The sequence below is a fragment of the Cotesia glomerata genome, linkage group LG10 (assembly GCF_020080835.1).
Source record: "Cotesia glomerata isolate CgM1 linkage group LG10, MPM_Cglom_v2.3, whole genome shotgun sequence".
Lineage (NCBI taxonomy): Eukaryota > Metazoa > Arthropoda > Insecta > Hymenoptera > Braconidae > Cotesia > Cotesia glomerata.
The window spans coordinates 388,719-408,740 of NC_058167.1; the positions used below are offsets into that span (position 1 = coordinate 388,719).

A 20,022-nucleotide genomic window follows, 5' to 3' on the forward strand; every position below is an offset into this window, starting at 1 on the left:
ACTTACGAATGATTTTTAATAATTTTTATCTCCTATTGTTTAAAAAATTGTTATAAACAAATGCGTCGTTTATGAGATAATTTAAAATTTTTTTGATATGGAACATCATGTAATAAAGCAAAATGACTGATTGATGTTTAAGTAACTAAAATTAATCTAGTGATGTTACTACCATGTGCAGCGAAGTCAGTAAAGTTCAAGACTTTCACGCCAGTGGACCAGGTTCGATTCCCATTGTGAGCAAAGATTTTTTCAAGGTAATCGCGAGCTACAATAACGTAAGGCTGATAATAAACCGTAAAATCACGAATACAATCAAAATTAAATTAAATTTTTCAATTACATTCGCATTTTTTTTAGTCCTGGCAAATTAGTTCCCCTAGGCTTGGCCCGAGCCTTGTTTTTTGGTTTCCCAAAGCTTGGGGACATAGTTATCATCCTAGGCCTGGACCGATCCTTGGCCCAATGTTTAGCCAAGGCTCGTGCCCATCCTTACCCAAGACTGGTGACGCTTGGCTCAGGCTTGGTCCAAGCCTTGCCCAGTTGTTCTTTCCTACCTGAGTAATGCATCTAACTCCATCATATCCTTTCCCCTTGACCTATAAAATCTACTAATCAAAAAAAACTTCTCGATAGTAAGAAGAACCCTAAAAAGCGAAAAAAAAAATTACCGAAAATATAAAAAATATAATGCTATATCCCAGGTATTGAATGCCGTGAACTTAGAGAAAATCAGTCGATTTATTCAAAAGTTATTGCGGTTTGAAAATTCAAAAAATAGTGTTCTATGGAACCTTCTATCAGACTTTTGAAATCGGAAAGTTATTGATTCTACCCCGTTTTTCGAAAATCAAGTTCTCATCAGATCTCAACGTTTTGAGATTCTAGGAAGCTTCCCTGAATGTTCTCACGATGATGTCTGTATGTCTGTATGTATGTGTGTGTGTATGTGACCCTCTTATAACTTTTAAACGGCTTGACTGATTTCATCTCGGTTGGCGCCATTCGAAAGGGACTGACCAAACTTAGATTTTGAGTACAATTTGGACCAATTTGAACAGGTAGATTTTCAGAAATATCAAAAAAACTATATCAAAAAAAAATTAGGAAAACGGTTGACCCTGAAGGCCATCCCTGCAACTTCCCGCTAATTCCATACTTAGGCGCTTAAAATTGCACCAATGATGTTTTTGAGCTCTTCGAGCTTAAAAATACAATTTATGGGTTGTTTTGAGCTCTCCGAGCTCAAAGAGATTGCTTTCCTATGCTTTTGAGCTCTTCGAGCTCAAAAATCTGATAGAGATTTGATAAGACACTATTTTTTGAATTTTTAAACCGTAATAACTTTTGAATAAATAAACTGATTTTCACGCGGTTGGCAGCATTCGACGCAGTTTTTCAAGCCTCACAAAGAATCTTAAATTTTGAATTGATCGCGCTAGGAATTTCGGAGTTATTCCGAAGAAACACTTTTTTCGGTTTTCTTTTGTTCACGATATCTCTCGAACGAATCAACCGATTTTGACCGGACTGGTGGCGATCGACGTGGTTTTTTGGGGTTAAGAGCTGATTAGTTTTTGGAATTTATCGGTAAAGCCGTTTAAAAGTTATTCCAAAAATACCACCTTTGAAAAAATTTTTTTTTGTAGTTTTTTTGCGATTTCTCAAAATCTACCGGTCCGAAGCATTCCAAAGTTCATACAAAATCTGATTTTGGTCAAGCCCTTTCGAATGGCACCAACCGCGATCAAATCAGTCAAGCCGTTCAAAAATTATAAGAGGTTTACATACATCCACACACACACACACACACACACACACACACACACACACACACACACACACACACACACACACACATACATACGAGTAACTAGTGCCTTTCGCACTATATCAGAAGAAGCAGTGTGCGTCATTGCTGGAACCCTACCTCTTAGAGTTCTAGCAGAGGAAAGGCGGACCCTTTACCAACGAAAAAGGTCAACTGCACTGAGCCCTGAAGAACTTAGAATTGAAGAACGGCAGAAGAGCATAGGCCGATGGCAACTACAATGGGATGCTGCAGAGAAGGGTAGGTGGACGCACCGTCTCATACCTCGGATCGACATTTGGCTTAACCGGATTAACGGTAAGGTCAATTACTATCTTACGCAGATGTTGTCGGGACATGGGTGTTTTCGAGAGTATCTACACCGCTTTAAGCACGATGACTCTTCGGAGTGCCCGTCCTGCCCAGGAGCTGCTGAAGACACGGAGCACGTGTTCTTTGTATGTCCTCGTTTCGATCCACAGCGTGAAGAACTGGAGAGGATCCTGAACCAGAGAATGCAACCAGATTCACTAGTGGAAGCAATGTCATCAGAAGCTGCCTGGAACGCTACCAATACGTTTGCAACAGAAGTCCTTAAAGACTTGCGTTCCACCGAAAGAAGAAGAGCAAATAGCAGAAGATAGAAGGAAGGTAGTTAACACCTTAGCCACCAGAAGGAAGAGCAGTAGCTAGATCTTCCCTTCACGAAGTAATACCTGACGGCGGTTTCCATGAAAGATTAGAGGAAAGAAGGAAAAGGGGTTTAGGGTTTAGTGGGTAGGGGCGTTAGTGTCGAGTTTTAGTATGACGCTGCGTCGAGTCGCCACATATCTAGGCCAAACAACTATGCCTAGAATCCGTAAAAAGGATTCCCCCCCTAAGGGAAAAACACACACATACACACACACATACACACACACACACACACACACACACACACTCGTGTCGGGCTTGCTGGGTCCCGCATCGGGTGCCTCCCCAAGTGGCGGATAGGGGAATGCCCGGCATATCTGCACGTCAGATGCGTCGGGTACCGAGGAAAGAGAATACTCGGGGTGGACCAAAACCTAGCAAAAGATGGTATGGAAATGTCAGAACAATTTCAAACATCGTCTACGGTGCAGAGGAGGGATACCTCAGTGCCGGCGAGGGAAGGCGTACAAACGGGCCTGAACTCGTCGTTATCAAGCGACCGTTTGAACAGTGGAGTAGACCCCATGGCTCTGCTGTCTAGCAATGCTAGCAATGCTACAGGGAGTAAAGAAACAGCTCTGATGGAAGTAGACGCACAGCAAACAAACTTTCCTCCAATAGGTGGAAGACCTGTTGCTCCCGTCAACACTCACACATGCCGAGGAAGGATAAACTCTCTACCGACTGTCACCGGTCAACAATCGCCAATGGAACGGCTCGGTAGCAAGATCGAAGAATTAGCCGAGTTCATAAAGGATAAACGAAATCTCCACCATGAACTCAGAAATATAGTAGCGTCCATTGCCACGGCATATAAGTTGGCCAACAAACCAGCAACGAAGACGGTGAGAACCACGCAAACATCTCCGGATCTGAACAAAAAATCCCAGACGTTTTCGGTCACTCCTGAGAAAACACAGCATAGAGAAGAGAAAAACAAGAAGAGGCCGCTATCCACGCCCAGCCCTTCCTCGGAAATCGATAAGCCAGCACATAAGAAGACAGCCCGGGGTGATACCTGGACCAAAGTGACTCGGAAAAACAAGAAAAAGGAAGACTAGGAGCCAGTGGCTCAATCTGCTACAGCCCAAAACCAGCCAAGCAATATTGGCTCCAAGAAACCGAGGAGGAAGAAGATAAAAACTAAAGCTGTGCTTGTCCAACCAGCTGAAGGGCGAACATACGCCGATCTCCTCAAGGAAATCAAAGCCAAGGTTAATCCGACAGAGACTGGAGTAGACATAAAGTCTATCAAACAAACGAAGCGAGGGGGCGTTCTTCTAGAAATAGGTCGCAAGACTGAAGACACTACCGCTTTCACGGCTGCGATAAAAACAGCAACTGCTAACATCGGTACAGTCAGAACGCTTACACCAAAAGCAACGATCGAGATCCTGGACTTGGATGCCATCACTACTGAGAACGACGTCCGCGAAGCACTCAAACGTGACTTCACCGACAGCCTGGAGATCAAACGGATAAATTTGACAAAGCCTACTCGACGGGGCAACCGGGCAGCCTTCTGCGAGATAGACGAGGCTAGCGCGTTCAAAATCCTTGACAAGGCTCGTATAATGATCGGATGGGTCAACTGCCGCATTCGACCAGTTGTAAAAGTAACACGCTGCATCAGATGTCTCGGATACGGGCACGCGACGAACTCCTGCAAGGGGCCTGACAGAAGCAAGTGCTGCTTTAAATGCGGAGGAGGAAACCACAAAGCTGCAGACTGCGTTGAACAGCCAAAGTGCTTCCTCTGTACAGAGGAACAAGAAGCTCCAGATAGCTTATGTCATATTCCAGGCTCCGGGGCTTGTAAGGTATTCCGCACCGCACTTGCCGAAGCTACAAAAGGGCAGAAATGACACGCATACTTCAAGGAAACCTGAATAGATGTGCGTTGGCGCAAAATTTACTTCGCCAGCGAGTCTTTGAAGAGAGGATCGACGTTTGCTTCATCTGTGAGCAATATCTAAACCTCCAAGATAGAGCATGGTTCGCAGACAAAACTGGCACGGCGGCAATCTGGATTGCAAATACAAAGAACGTTCCACCATCAACAGCGGAAGTGGAGCAGGTTTTGTCTGGATTCAAACCCCCATAACCTACTTCATCAGCGTCTATCTCTCACCTAACGAAGGGATTAGTGTGCTCCGACAGAAACTGGCAAATATAGAGGATGTGATCACCAAGTTCGACGGCGAAGTTATCGTAGCTGGTGACTTCAATGCTAAATCGGCTGAATGGGGCGCTGATTTCTCCGACACCAGAGGCAACGAGGTCGCTGACGTCGTGGCTAGACTCGACCTCATAGTGCTAAATACTGGGAGCACCACGACTTTCAGAAGACCGGGGTACCAAGAGTCCATCCTCGACATTTCGTTGGCGACTCCAAAAATTGCCAACATGATTGAAAACTGGACAGTATCCGAAAAATACAGTCAGGAAGCTTGATCCAGAGGCACTGCGAGCTTCACTTGCACGGAGCTGGTCTACCCTTCAGAACAACCCGACTCCGGATACTTGCAGCGAGACAGAAAAGACAGTACTAAATACGATGAAGGAGATTTCCGCCGCATGTGATGCCTCTATGCCGCGGTTGAAAAACCGGAGTTTTCGCAGGCCGGCGTACTGGTGGTCAACAGACATAGCGGAACTTCGCAAAATGTGCCATCAACTACGTCGCCACGCAACGAGAGCCGCCAAACGCTCCCCAAGCCAGGAATTGTATTCAAAAGAGTACAAGCAGGCCAAAAAGATCCTAAATCGAGCCATCAAAGCAAGTAAAGCAAAGTTGTGGAAAGAGATCTGCAACGATCTCGACAATGACATCTGGGGTAAAGCCTACCAAATTGTCGCCAAACGACTTGGAAAGGCTTCACCAGAGGCGCCGAAGCCTCCAGTTTTAATGGATAGCATCGTAGCGGAGCTTTTCCCCAAACACCCGCTGCGGGAGAAGAAACACTACACTAAAAACAACGAAGTAACGCCCTTCACAACTAAGGAACTACAAGACGCGGCCAAGTCACTCAAAACAGGAAAGGCACCTGGACCTGATGGCATCCCGGCATCGGTGATCAAGATTATAGCCCTGGAATACCCAGACTTACTCCTGAACACCTACAACGCATGCTTGGCAACTGGCACCTTTTCCGCGGTCTGGACACAGCAGAGATTGGTTCTCTTAGACAAAGGTAAGGGAACCCCCATAACACCTTCGTCGTTTAGACCACTCTGTATGCTAGACATTGCTGGAAAATTGCTCGAGAAGCTCATACAAGGGAGACTTCGCGACGACATCGACCGTGCTGGAGGTTTTGCCACCAACCAGCATGGCTTCCGGAAAGGTCATTTGACAGTCGGAGCGATCAAGAAAGTCATAAAGACAGCAACACAAGCATGGTCTGGTAGCCTCAAAGCTCGTAAAGTATGTCTTCTCCTCACGCTAGATGTCAAAAACGCATTTAACAGCGCAAATTGGGGAGACATTTTAGACGCTCTGGAGCACAAGTTTGACGCGGAGCCAGAAAATCTGGCACTAGTCGACAACTACCTAGACGATAGAAAGCTAATAGTGGAAACTACTGAAGGCCCACAAGAATACGCCATAACGGCTGGCGTGCCGCAAGGCTCAATAATGGGGCCTGATCTATGGAACGCAGACTACGACGAGCTTCTTGAAATCCCGTTGCCAGAGCAAGTAGAGCTAACAGGCTTTGCAGACGACGTTGCAGCCACTATAGTGGCGGACAGCGTGGAAGAGGCCGAACTGCTAGTTCGGGAAACCATCGACACCGTCGAGACTTGGCTCGATAAGCATCACCTGAAACTCGCCAAACAGAAAACCGAGATAGTCGTTTTGACCCGTCAAAAATGGTTTCCAAAACCATTCGCTATGGACATGGGAGGAACAACGCTGACGTCAACAAGGGCCCTGCGGTATCTAGGGGTAATGAGAGACGAGAAACTATCTTTCCGTGAACACCTCGACAGTGCATGCAAGAAAGCCAGCAAGACTGTGTCTAGCCTAGCACGAATTATGACCAACACCATGGGACCAAGAACAAAAAAGAGAAGAGTTCTTCTAGAAGCAGTCCACTCGGTACTGCTTTATGGAGCGGAGATATGGGCAGACATATTAAAGCAGAAGACCCACCGGCGAAAGATCGCAGCAGTACAGCGGCGAGGCGCTCTCAGGGTTGCCTGCGCCTACCGCACAGTTTCCGAAGCGGCTGTATTGGTCATTGCAGGAGCCGCGCCCATCGACCTATTAGCGTTCGAAAGAGCAAAACTCTATGACGCTAAAGACAGTGATGATAACATGAAGGACGCAAGAACGAGGATAAAGGCGGAAACGCAGCAAGAGCGGCAGGACCGATGGACATCGGGAGAGACGGGCAGATGGACGGCGTGCCTGATCCCAAACATCAACGTCTGGCTCTCTCGGAAGCACGGGGATACGGACTTCTTCCTGACCCAGCTATTGACGGGACATGGGCAGTTCAATGCCTATCTTTTCAAGATGGGTTTGCACAGCACACCAACGTGCAAATACTGCCCGGATAAAATCGACGACGCCGAACACACATTCTTCGAGTGTGCTCGATGGAAGGACTACAAAAGAAGCACCGAAGATATCATAGGCACCAGGCTCTCCCCCTCAAGCCTGGTGACCTATATAATCAAACAAGAGGAAAACTGGTCAGCTGTTGCAGTTTATGCACAGCACCTCCTGAAAGACAAAATCGCAGAAAGGGACCAGTAGCCAGGAGTAGGCGTCGTGAGACGCAGCACGACTGGATTGAAGTAATGCTAACGCGGTTCCAATCCAGTCCTCCCCGTACCATCTAGGGGAGAGGGGAAGAGGAATGTTTTTTTTAGTGGGTAAAAATCTCCACACTACCGTCTATCGATATCTGCCGGAAGATGGGCGGCAGAGTTAACGATACCAGGGTCTTTCGAAGATCTTTTTTCGTACCTCTTTACAAAAAAAAAAAAAAACACACACACACACACACACACACACACACACACATACATACATACAGACATACAGACGATGAAGGGATTAGTGTGTTCCAACAGAAACTGGCAAATATAGAAGATGCGGTCACTAAGTTCAACGGCGAAGTCATCGTAGCCGGAGACTTCAACGCTAAATCGGCTGAGTGGGGCGCTGCTTTCTCCGACACCAGAGGTAACTAGGTCGCTGACGTCACGGCTAGACTCGACCTCATAGTGCTGAACACCGGGAGCACTACGACATTTAGAAGACCAGGGTACCAAGAATCCATCCTCGACATTTCGTTGGCGACTCCAAGGACTGCCAACATGATCGAAGACTGGACTGTATCCGAAGAATACAGTGGCAGTGATCACCAGTTCGTGACGTTCAACGTTGGATTGGCATCTGCTCCGGTTTCACAACGCGACCTTTCTAAGCAGAAGTGGAATGCCAAGAGGCTTGATCCAGAAGCATTGCGAGCTTCACTTGCACAAAGCTGGTCTATCTTTCAGAACAACCCGAATGCGGATACCTGCAGCGAGACGGAAAAGGCAGTGCTAAATATGATGAAGAAGATTGCTGTCGCATGTGACACCTCTATGCTGCGGCTGAAAAATAGGAGTTTCCACAGGCCGGCGTACTGGTGGTCAACAGACATAGCAGAACTTTGCAAAAGATGTCATAAGCTACGTCGCCGCGCAACGAGAGCCGCGAAACGCTCCCCAAGAGAGGACTTGTATTCAAAAGAGTACAAGCAGGCCAAAAAGACGCTAAACCGAGCCATTAAAGCAAGAAAAGCGATATTGTGGAAACAGATCTGTAATGATCTCGTTGCCTGCGCCTATCGAACGGTTTCCGAGGCGGCTATATTGGTCATTGCGGGAGCCGCACCGATCAACCTACTCGCGTTTGAGAGAGCGAAACTCTATAACGCTAAAAACAGTGACGAAAACATGAAGGACGCAAGAACGAGGATAAAGGCGGAAACGCAACAAGAGTGGCAGGACCGATGGACATCGGGAGAGACGGGCAGATGGACGGCACGCCTGATCCCAAACATCAACGTCTGGCTTTCTCGGGAATACGGAGAAACGGAATTTTCCTTGACCCAGCTATTGACAGGACATGGGCAGTTCAATGCTTATCTTTTTAAGATGGGACTGCACAGCACACCAACGTGCAAATACTGCCCAGACAAAATTGACAACGTCGAGCACACGTTCTTTGAGTGTGACCGGTGGAAGGACTACAAAAGCAGTACTGATGAAACTATTGGCACCACGCTCTCCCCTGAGAGCTTAGTAACCTGCATGATCAAAAAAGAAAATAACTACTCAGCTGTCGCAGCCTATGCGCAGCGTCTTTTAAAGGAAAAAATCGCAGAAAGAGACTAGTAACTAGGAGTAACGGTCGTGAGACGCAACACGGACTGGATTGAAGTAATGCTAACGCGGTCCCTATCTAGTCTTCCCCGTAACATCTATGGGGAAAGAGAGAAGAGGATGTTTAGTCGGTATTGTTGTCAATAATATTGACTTCCGAGTCCGACATACTCAGGACAAACATCTCGTCCTGGTATACGTAAATGTATTTGACCTCCTCTGTAAAAAAAAAAAAAAAAAAAAAGAAGACATACAGACAACATCGCGGGAATAGTCAGGGAAGCTTCCTAGGACCTCGAAACGTCGAGATTCGATGAAAACACGATTTTCGTAAAACGGGGTGAAAACAATAACTTCCCGATTTTTGAAAATCTTCGATTTTCTTAGCGAGAAGTTAAAAATTTTTTTAAATATGGTTTTTTTGAATAGCTTTTGAACGGCTATACCGATCAATTCAAAAAAATAATCAGCTTTTAACCTTGAAAAACTACGTCAATCGCCACCAGCTCGGTCAAAATCAGTTGATTCGTTCGTGAATTATCGTTGTCGAAAGAAAACCGAAAAAAGTATTTTTTGGGAATTACTTCAAAATTCTTAATTTGATCAATTCAAACTTAAAGATTCTTCATAAGGCTTAAAAAACTCCGTCGAATGCTACTAACCGCGTGAAAATCGGTTTATCCATTCAAAAGTTATTGCAATTTGAAATTTCAAAAAATAGTGTTTTATTAAACTCTTTTCAGACTTTTGAGGTCGGAGAGCTCAAAATGACATGAAAACTATAGGTAGAAGTACTTTTTGTGGCCACTGTACCATTTATGGCCATTTATTGTTCAAATAAACAAAAGAAATGAATTTATATCAATAAACCATTACAAACTCAATTTGTTTTAATATAAATTTTTTAAAACTCAACAAAAATATGATTACAATGTTATAGTTCCTTATAAATTAATTCAAATGTTAAGGTTGCACGGGCAGTACCCCGTAAGTCATAATAGAATCTAAATTTTTTTTTCAAGTATTTTTTCACAAAACTCAGACCTGGCAACACCACGCATAACAGCTGTTTATATTTATTTAGCTGTGTAGTGTTGAGTTGAAAAACATAACCCATAAATATACACAGGAATTATTAAAATTCAAAATTCGCGCGTTCTGTTCTGTGCAACGTTGCCAGACTGCGCTGAATCACGTGGTTTATTTATTTTTAAATATTTCGGCCTGACATTTTCGTGAATTTCTCATCTTTTGCATTAAAATATCTTTAAAAGCTTTCGTCAGAAAATTTTCATTTCATTTTTAACGTATTCTACGAAAGTTGATTGACTGAAATACAAGTTTTTTGTTTTTTAATCTTCCTATGAGGTAGTCAAATAAATCGATATATGTGCAATTCGCCAGTTTCTATAGGCTAGATGTTAAATTTCAATTTTTTAATAATTTATTAAATAATAACCTTTCGTCATATCTAATCCACAAAATTAATTTAGATGTATGAGACAGCAATTCATAACATATCAAAAAATTAGCTTTTGATATTCACAAGTGCATTAGTGTCCGAACAACCTTAACTGGCCAAAAACGGTGCTAAGATGGCCAAAAACGGTACTTCTACCTTATTTTTGAGCTCGAAGAGCTCAAAAATGCAATTTTGAGCACTTAAGGATGGAATTAGCGGGAAGTTGCAGGAATGGCTTTAGAGTCAACCGTTTTTCTGATTTTTTTATTATAGAAAGTGCAAAATTTATGTGTAATATGATGATTGAGTAATTATAAAAAAACAAAATCAATTACAAATTCTATGGGATTTTCTGGTCTGCCCTGTTACTGTCTCATAATTTCATTAATACTAGAAAATCGAACACGCTTTGCGCGCTTCTGTCAAAATGTTTATTTTCGACAATTTAATTAATCAATATTTTTACAAATTTAACTCATTAATATTCAACCGTTGCAACGGTAACCGATGTCATGGTAACCGTTGCCATGCTTACCATTGCTATGGTAATCGTTGCCAAAGTGGTCACTATAGCAACGAAAAGCGACAACAATGAAAACGTCACATCAACTTTTTAATGACGGATTCAAATAAATGTGATGTTATAATGAAATTCGGAAAAAATTAACAGATTAAGAGTATTAAAATATATTATAAAATATTTTTTGTATATTATAATTATAATTAACTGATTTGATGCGTTATGTACTTTATAAAATTGTCATGTCGTATAAGACAGTAGCACGGCAGACAGGAACTCAAGGTGCACTGGGATCTCGAAAATTAAGCAGCATTAAGCGGGGTCAGTAGTTATATGGATGACCGTTCGTGTTATATCGATAAAATTACCTGTAGTGATTTTTTTTTTTGACGTGATAACGTCTTATAAATTGATGAACACTGGCAGCGCACACGAAAAAGTCTAACGTTCTGCCTGAGCCTGTGCGTGCAAGCGAGAGCGTGCAACAAGCGATAGAGAGGCACGATAAAACAAACGATAGAGAGGCCTAAGCGTTGGCTTGTGACACATATCTCTCTTCTCGCGTGACGTCAGAGCTAGCAGTTAGAATATTGTTCTATAACTAATTGTTCGTGATTACATTTAAACAAATTATTTAAATTAAATTTTCAAAAACTGTAAATAATATTTGAAAATTAAAAATTAATTACTACAATACCATCGTAGTACGTAGTTTAGGTGGGGAGAATAAAAAGAAGGGAAAAGTAAGTAAAGTATCGAGAGTATAAGAATGGACTGAGAAAGGTGGATGGTGGAAGGGGCCCGGTAGCTTAAACGGTAGAGCTCCTGACATGTTATCAGGAAGATCCAGGTTTGATTCCTGGCTTGGTAACCTACCCCATTTATTTTTTCAAAGTTTATCTTTGCTCTCATGTAGTTTCTTTCATTTTTCTTTCATTTGTTTAACATCTTTACAACTCGAACAGATACCACAAAACTTTCAGCTTTACTAGTATTCAAGTTCGATGGACCCCATAGAACTAATGCAAAGAGAGAATGTCTCTCGACCGATAGTGCAGATGGAATGTCCATCGCTTGGCTTGAATAAGGTTCACTAGTCACTTGACCAGTAGGCATGAAAAACTTTAATTTATATATACATAATGGGTCAATGAAAAAATAATTATTAAAAATTAATATTTTAAACTAGTTTTAAAAATATTTATGTCAAATTATATCAATGATATTAGATTATTATTGTTGATAATATTAATAATTGTTAATAAATAATATTAATTATAAATAAATAAATTAATAATAATTATAAACGATAAATTAATAAAATATTTAATAATAAAATAATAATCAATTGATAAAATAATTAATATTAATTATAAATGATAATAATTAAATCAATTATCAAATTATTGTATTAATTTTTGATTAACAATGTATCAATAAGTCCTTTTTTTTTTGTTAAAATAATTTTCAAATATTCAAAATTTTTTAATTTTTAAATACAAAATAATGATAATTATTCAATTCAATTCACAAAAGTATGCAATTTTTCATCAATATTTCTTTATGACGTTATCACGTAAAACTATCGTCCGTAAACCGACTTTACAGACAACCAATTTTTTCATTTTAATTGGTTATAGAGGATTAGTTGCGATCATAGAAAGTACAAGGAAAGAAAAATATAGAATGTATAAGATCGTTTCCAATAATTTATGTAAATAGTTCTCATAAGAATTATAGGAGGGGTTCCTATATTTATAAGAATTATTCTTATAATTTATAGGAGTGATTTCTATATACACTTTGCAACTATTCCTATGATTTATAGGAATAAATCTTACGTAGGTATTATACACGGAAAGAAAATTGTACGAAAAATTACGATGAAAACATCGTAATTTTTAGTATAAGACATTGCAGTGCCGGGCCAGAACTCAAACATCGTAATTTATACGATGCAACATCGTAAATTTCTATCACTCAAATTATAAAGAAGTCTAGGTCACCGAAAAAATAATTCTGTATCACGGAGGAATTGAACCCGGTGTCCTCTTCACCATAAGCCCAAGGTTTATCCCCTTACGCCATCAGAGGGAATATCCATATCTTCTGTTCAGTCACATAATAAGACCCTCGATACAATAGTTGGTCATCTTTCGGTGGTGGCGTCGCAAACTACTGGACTCTGTCTCTCTTTTATTAAAACATATAGTATGCATCTTTATTCACTTGCTCTTACGGAACAAAAATTTGCTAAATAACATCGTAATTTTCAATAATTCAAATTGTATTCTTTAGACGGCAGCATCGTAAAAATCGAGATACTGAAAGTCTAGTCCTGGATTACGATGTTACTATTGTAATTTTTCATAGGATTTTTTCCCGTGTAGGACTTATTGCTATAAATTATGGGAATCATACCCATAATCGTATAGAAACCATTTCCATAATATTATGAATATTATTCCGATCATAATATAGGAAATATTACTATTATCATTTAGCAAGTATTCCCATAATAGTATAGCAAAAATGCCTTTAATATTATGAGAACTATTACTATAAAATTATAATAATATTTCCTATAATATTATTGGAATCGTTCCTATACTGACTGAGAGATAATTATTTTCACAATAGTGTGGGTATTACTTTTGTGATACACAAAACTCTTAATGACTCATAATAATGATGATAATAATAATAATAATAATAAATAAATAATGATAACTATACACGGAAAAAAATAAGGGGCTGCCACATGATACATTCCTGTGATAAACATTTTGACAGAAGCGAAACATTTTGATCAGAATGAGCTTATACCGTCAGAAATATCATCAATAAACAAAACACGCAGTCATTCCTTAATCATTGACATTTTTCAGGATATAAGCTCATCTTGATGTTACGCTCATCGAGACCTTTCATTTGAGTACCCACACGACTTTTTTCATATATTTTATATATATGATACTTCTCATATATATAAATATATAAAATATATGAAAGAAGTCGTGTGGGTACTCAAATGAGAGGTCTCGATGAGCGTAACATCAGGATGAGCATATATCCATAGAAATATCATCGGATAACAAAATACGCAGTCATTCCTTAATCATTGACATTTTTCAGGATATAAGCTCATCCTGATATTACGCACATCAAGGACTTTCATTTGAGTACCCACACGACTTTTTTCATATATTTTATATATGGATGGAATTAAGCAATAACGTCTTAACCAATATTTTTAAAAAAATCGAGTTATTATGATGAACGTACTTAGTATCATAAAATTACTTAGTTCATCATAATAACTCGATTTTTTTTTAAATGTTGGTTAAGACGTTATTGCTTAATTCCATCCATATATGATATTTCTCATATATATATAAATATATAAAATATATGAAAAAAGTCGTGTGAATATTCAAATGAAAGGTATCGATAAATGTAACCCCAGAATGTGCTTATATCGTTAAAAATATCATCGGTATACAAAATACAACGTAATTTCTTAATTATTAACATTTTTTAAGATATAAGCTCACCACGATGTTAAACTCATCAAGAGCTTTCATTTGAGTACTCACAAGCATTTTAATATATTTTTCATAGATACATATATATAAATATATAAAACATATAAGAATTAATGTGGGTACTTAAATGAAAGGTCTTGATGTGTGTAACATTGGAATGAGCTTATATCTTTAAATATGTCAATATTTTGCAAGATACAAGGTCATTGCTTAGTTATGTATCTAAAGATAGAAAATTTTCGAATGCAGCCAAAATATTTATCATTATAAATTGACTATCAGTGAGAATGATATGAAGCCTTGAAAAGACACAAATTCAAGTCAAGACCTTTGCAATGACACTAAATTCCACTAAAAAAACCGATTTTATCAGAGTACTATCCTGAAGATAAAATTTTTCTTATTCTTTTAATAATATTAGCAATCTGTAAGCTTGAATAGATAAAATAAAATTATGATATATATGTATTCGAGGCTCAATTTTTTTAATCGAAAAAATTTTCTGAATTTTTTAAAAATATTAAAAAATTTTTTTGAATTTTTTGTGCGTAAATCCTCTTTAAACTTCATTAATTTAAAGGATCTCTGTAACGAGAGTGTAATGCATTTAGAATTTTGTGAATAAATATTTTTTTAGAAGTATGGAAATCATTACTATAGGAACAACTTCCATAATAGTATGGAAATAGTTTCCATACTATTATAGGAAGTATTCCAATATTACCATGGGAACTATTCCCATACTAGTATGGGAACTATTCCCATATTACTATAGGAATTTTTCTTATACTATGATGGAAACTATTCCTATAGCAGTATAGGAAAACTAACTACACAATTATGGGAACTATTCCCATAATGAATAGGAAAAATCCCTATAATTTTCTTTCCGTGTATAATTTATGAATATAATCAAATATTTAACGAGAAGTAATTGTAAATTGTGACATACAATGACCTGATTAGATATGAACTGATCCGATCGGATCTGTTCATGCCTGGCCAGGTCTAGTCAGGCTCGGTCATTTTTCATATCTGATCAGACCTGAAGACTCATGCCTGCTCATGTCTGATCAGATCTGATCATTTTTTCCCGGGTAGTTAGTATGTTATCTTTACGACCATCGAAATATAAACCTGTAAGAGTTTTATGTTTTATCGTATTGTTTTGCAACATACGCCGACTTTTTTCACGTTCTCTTCTGATTTCATATTTATAGATAATGTTATTAGAATAATTTTTATAAATTATTTTAAAATCTTCGAGAAGCAAATGTGCCAAAATTTCGCCGTATCTATCGTAGATTAGGACAAAAGATACCTTTTCGGTCACCAGCTTTGGCAAAATTTAGCAATTCATGTCTCATTTGTTTAGAAGGTTTTTGATTCTTGAAAGATTCATCGGAAGAATTTTCCACGTCGGCAGAAGAAATAGAGAGTGAATTTGACAAGGTACTAATTCGTCGAACACCTACACGGAAAAAAAATTGAAGGAATTTTTACTATTTCACTATCGTAATTTTTATTAAATTAAATAGTAACGGTGGACTGTACCTCTCATTTAGTAATTTTTACGATCTACTATTGTAAATTTTATCCAACAAGCAAGGCTAACAAGAAACTTAAAAAGTCGAATAATATAGAGCAAATTATACAATATGTGTTTGTAAACTTTACAATTCAACTATTGTAAAAATTGACAGTCAGTTTTTTTAAAAGAAATTTTAGGGAGGGAGAGATAGGAGGTTTGACTAATTGGTACCAATACAGTAACCGACAAAAGAAATCAGAATTTTTGTCCTATCCGGGAATCGAACCCAGAACTCTTTGTTGGCAGCCAGAGACTCTCCCTCTACGCTATCCGAGGTAAACTAGTACCCATGTCCTTTAACATTTACATAAACTCAGAATCTAGCGCTGTGCACGGACATCGCTCACACTAATTGACAAATATTCCAATTCAACTATTGTAAAATTTGTTATAGTTCTATTGGAAAGATACAGAGGCAGCACTGGAAATTTTAATTCTTACTTTTTACAATAGTAATATCGTATTTTTTCTAATCGTAAATTGTAAAATTTCATGAATAAATAGTAAATTTTCTTCTAAAATATTTGAAAATTAATAGTAATAAAAGTATAGTCCAGCTTTACAATAGTTGTATCGTAAATTTTCCCAGAAATTTTTTTCCGTGTACTTGATTCAAATCTTCAGTTGATGTAAAAGGGATCGAGATTATTTCAGTATCATCAGGATTACACTCATCCAGTTTTCTTTTTCATAAAGATGACGAGAAAATTTTAATAAAATTTAATGCTTAAGTGTCTCTTTGGTCTTGTAAAAAGTCATATGTAGTATTGGGTAATTTAATGTCATAAACGCATTTTACTAAAGACAAACATTTACATTTTGCAATATCCCTGATAAAAAAAAAAGTATTGAGACAAAGAAAAAAGTATTGAAAAGTATTGGTTTTCTAGTCAATCCAATACTTTTCAATACTTTTTTCTTTGTCTCAATACTTTTTTTTTATTCAGGGATCAAGGAGATTTGTTTGCATGTAATAAATTCTTTTTTTTTTTTTCGTATCCAATGGTCTTACGGGATTTTAGAGGCTTTTTTATGTTTTTATATTTCTCGGCAGAAACTTTCATTAATGAGAAAATTCTCGGATCTGAAATAATCGGTATTATTGGAACTCTCGCCCATATAACTTTCAAATCTTCGGTTCTATGTCTCTTTTTATCAGTAATCATTTCTCATGCAATAATTTCTCAGCAATAATTTCTCATTCAAAAATATATCCAGCACAATAATTTCTCAAAACTAAAAAAAATCTTTACTAAAATTTCTCATAAAACAAAAATATATCTAATTTTGTATCTTGGGGTACAATCCCAACGCACGTAATGATTTAGCGCCCTTTTAACAAGATTTAAATGTGTGTTTACTTGAAAATATGCCAACACACACGCGCGTTATCATGTAGCGCCCTTTTAACAAGATTTGACTGTGTGTTTACTCGAAAATATGCTAACACACACGCACGTAATCATGTAGCGCCCTTTTAACAAGATTTAAATGTGCGTTTACTCAAAAATATGCCAATATAAGCTAGTCTATATACCGTAATAATTTATTTCTTTTCAAATAGGGGGCTTCACCCTGGACCCCGCTGTTAAGTTTTGCATGAGAAATTTTTTATGAGAAATTTTTGTCGAGATAAATTATTACGGATTACAGTGTTGGAATAAACACATTACCGATGATCCATTATTGTCTAAGATATTATTGTAGGATTAATTTTGGCAAAAATTAATTATGATGTTGATAAATATTTAACTGAGAAATTATGACCTAAGAAATTTTGTCTTGATAAATAAGCGATCGTTACCCAAATCTTCGATTATGATTTTCAGATTTCTCTAGTGTTTGGTTCTTTAGATGAAGAACAACGTAGATCGGATTGAATCTATAAGAAATGTTTAAAAAAATCTTCATAAATTGGTAAACATACGAGCTTAAATTTTTGAGGAATACCAAAAGTTGGACAGACGGAGATATTTGTTGTCTCTGACATAATTTAGCAAAATTTGGACAGAAATAAATTTTATTTGAACAGAAAATGTTGTTGTTCAGTAATAGAAACACTTCAAGTTACCAATTGTAAAACTATTGAACACAAAAATGAGAAGATTTTTTCAACACTCACTTGTAATGATATTATTACTTGTTAGATAAGGTTCACTAAAAAAAGTACTGATAAAAAAATTATAAATAATTTTTAATATCGGGAATCACGTTTATCAGTATTTGAATAAAACCTAACTTCGGAAAAACAAACTTCGGATAAAACCTAACTTCGGCACCGTCAGATGCCATCTATAAGGAGAACAATGAATAACAAAAAAAAAACCTTTGTTGCTATCAATAACTTGGGAACGGCTGGTAGTAAAAAATATATAAATGGTGTTCTAGAATCTGTAAAGTGTCTTCACGAAAGCCAATTGAAATTCAGAGGTTGAAAAATGTTTTTTCCTATCATTTTTGTGATTTAAATAAAAAATCAAAAAATGAAAAGCACTTTCTTTCAAATTAAAATAAAAGTGGAGTAAAAAAATCATATTCGACAATTTTTAGATTTTTTCGACGATCTTGGACGAAAAAAAATTTTTTTCGTTGGAATTACCCTTTTTGATCAATAATTTATTCAAAAAACAAGTGGGCCACCTCAATATGTTGAGTAAAAAATTTTGTTTTTTTTTTTTGAAAAATTTTCTTTTTTTATAAGGTACAAATTCTACTCCCATGATAAGAAAAAAAAAATTTTTTTTGTTCCACCCTAGTGAACACTGCACAATTTACAGAGTGCTATCACAATTTATGGCGTTTCCCTAAAAGTTTTACATAACTGTAATTTAATTTATAACTGTAATCTACCATAATGAATCGTAAATTCGATGTACCAAGGTTAACTTTTATCAGACGTATAAGCTAGCATATAGAATACTGTATTAATTAGTTAAATAAGTCTTAAAAGTGATTTCATTATAGTATGTGAAGATTGAATATTTATAACAATTTTCAGGACCGCTTATTTGATATGATTGACGTTGATGCGGAGATTAAACAAGCTGAAAATACTTTACAGAATGCGAATTCAATTTTCCAAAAACATGCTACTAAATTCAATAATAAAGAAGATTTAGAAACAGAACCTATTAATTTAATCGAGCGGTTAGAAAAAGTTAGAAAACCAAAAGAAATGTCAGCAACATTGGAATCTTCAAATGAAAACTTCATGCGAAAAAAAAATACACTCTTTAAATGGTCTAAATTTGCAGAGCTAAAGAGTATTTCACCTGAATATATGGATAATATGAGTAGAATGAATGTTGCGGGAAAAGCTTCAACTTTTAAAAAATCAGAAGGAACCGCCTCAGAAAAACGTCGAGCCAAAAAACAATCTGTACATAGGCGCCGAAAACAACAAGACAATTGAGTTTTTTAAAAAACTTTCTATTAAGTTTTTTTGATTATAATAAATATGTAATTAAGCAATTGAACAAAAATTTTATTTATAATTTTTCTCGTTTCCATTCTCACAAAATTCTCCTTACAATTAATTATACAATAGAATGAATATCTCAGAAGGTAAGTTATAACAATCAACTATTTAAGATAGCATACGTAGCGTCATAGTTAACATTTTTTTTGTAGTGAACTCATTTATTTCAAGTAAGTTTTGAGATACGTAATAACTGATGTCTTTTTGTTTTTGTTCTATTAAGATTGTAAAAGATCTTGATTGTTTATTTATTTATTTATTTATTTAGAGAACGCCAATCGGCAATTTACATCTATGGTATTACAATAAGAAGTAAAAAAGAGAAAAATACGTAATTTGTAAATTCATAATTTTGTAGGAAATAAGAGATGGGAAAATTGATAGTTTCAGATTTTAAAGATTAACAATAATATATATTTTATCTGTTGAGACTTATCAGGATTCAATGAAAGGAAAGATAATTAGTTTATTCAATTAAAAAGATTAGTCTGAAATTAATTAGACTCTAAAAGGAGTTCCTTGGCTCTGTTTATGAA

The 20,022-nt window shown here is 37.2% G+C and overlaps 1 protein-coding gene across 1 annotated transcript in view; it reads left to right on the forward strand.

The window, feature by feature from the left end:
* Positions 1–19,479, forward strand: part of LOC123273312 — a 112,915-nt gene extending 93,436 nt beyond the window's left edge. The window contains exon 5 of the mRNA XM_044740718.1: positions 19,007–19,479. Coding sequence (XP_044596653.1) covers positions 19,007–19,420 — 414 coding nt within the window. The 3' untranslated portion in view covers positions 19,421–19,479. The remainder of the gene's footprint in view (positions 1–19,006) is intronic.
* The last annotated feature ends 543 nt before the right edge of the window (positions 19,480–20,022 follow it).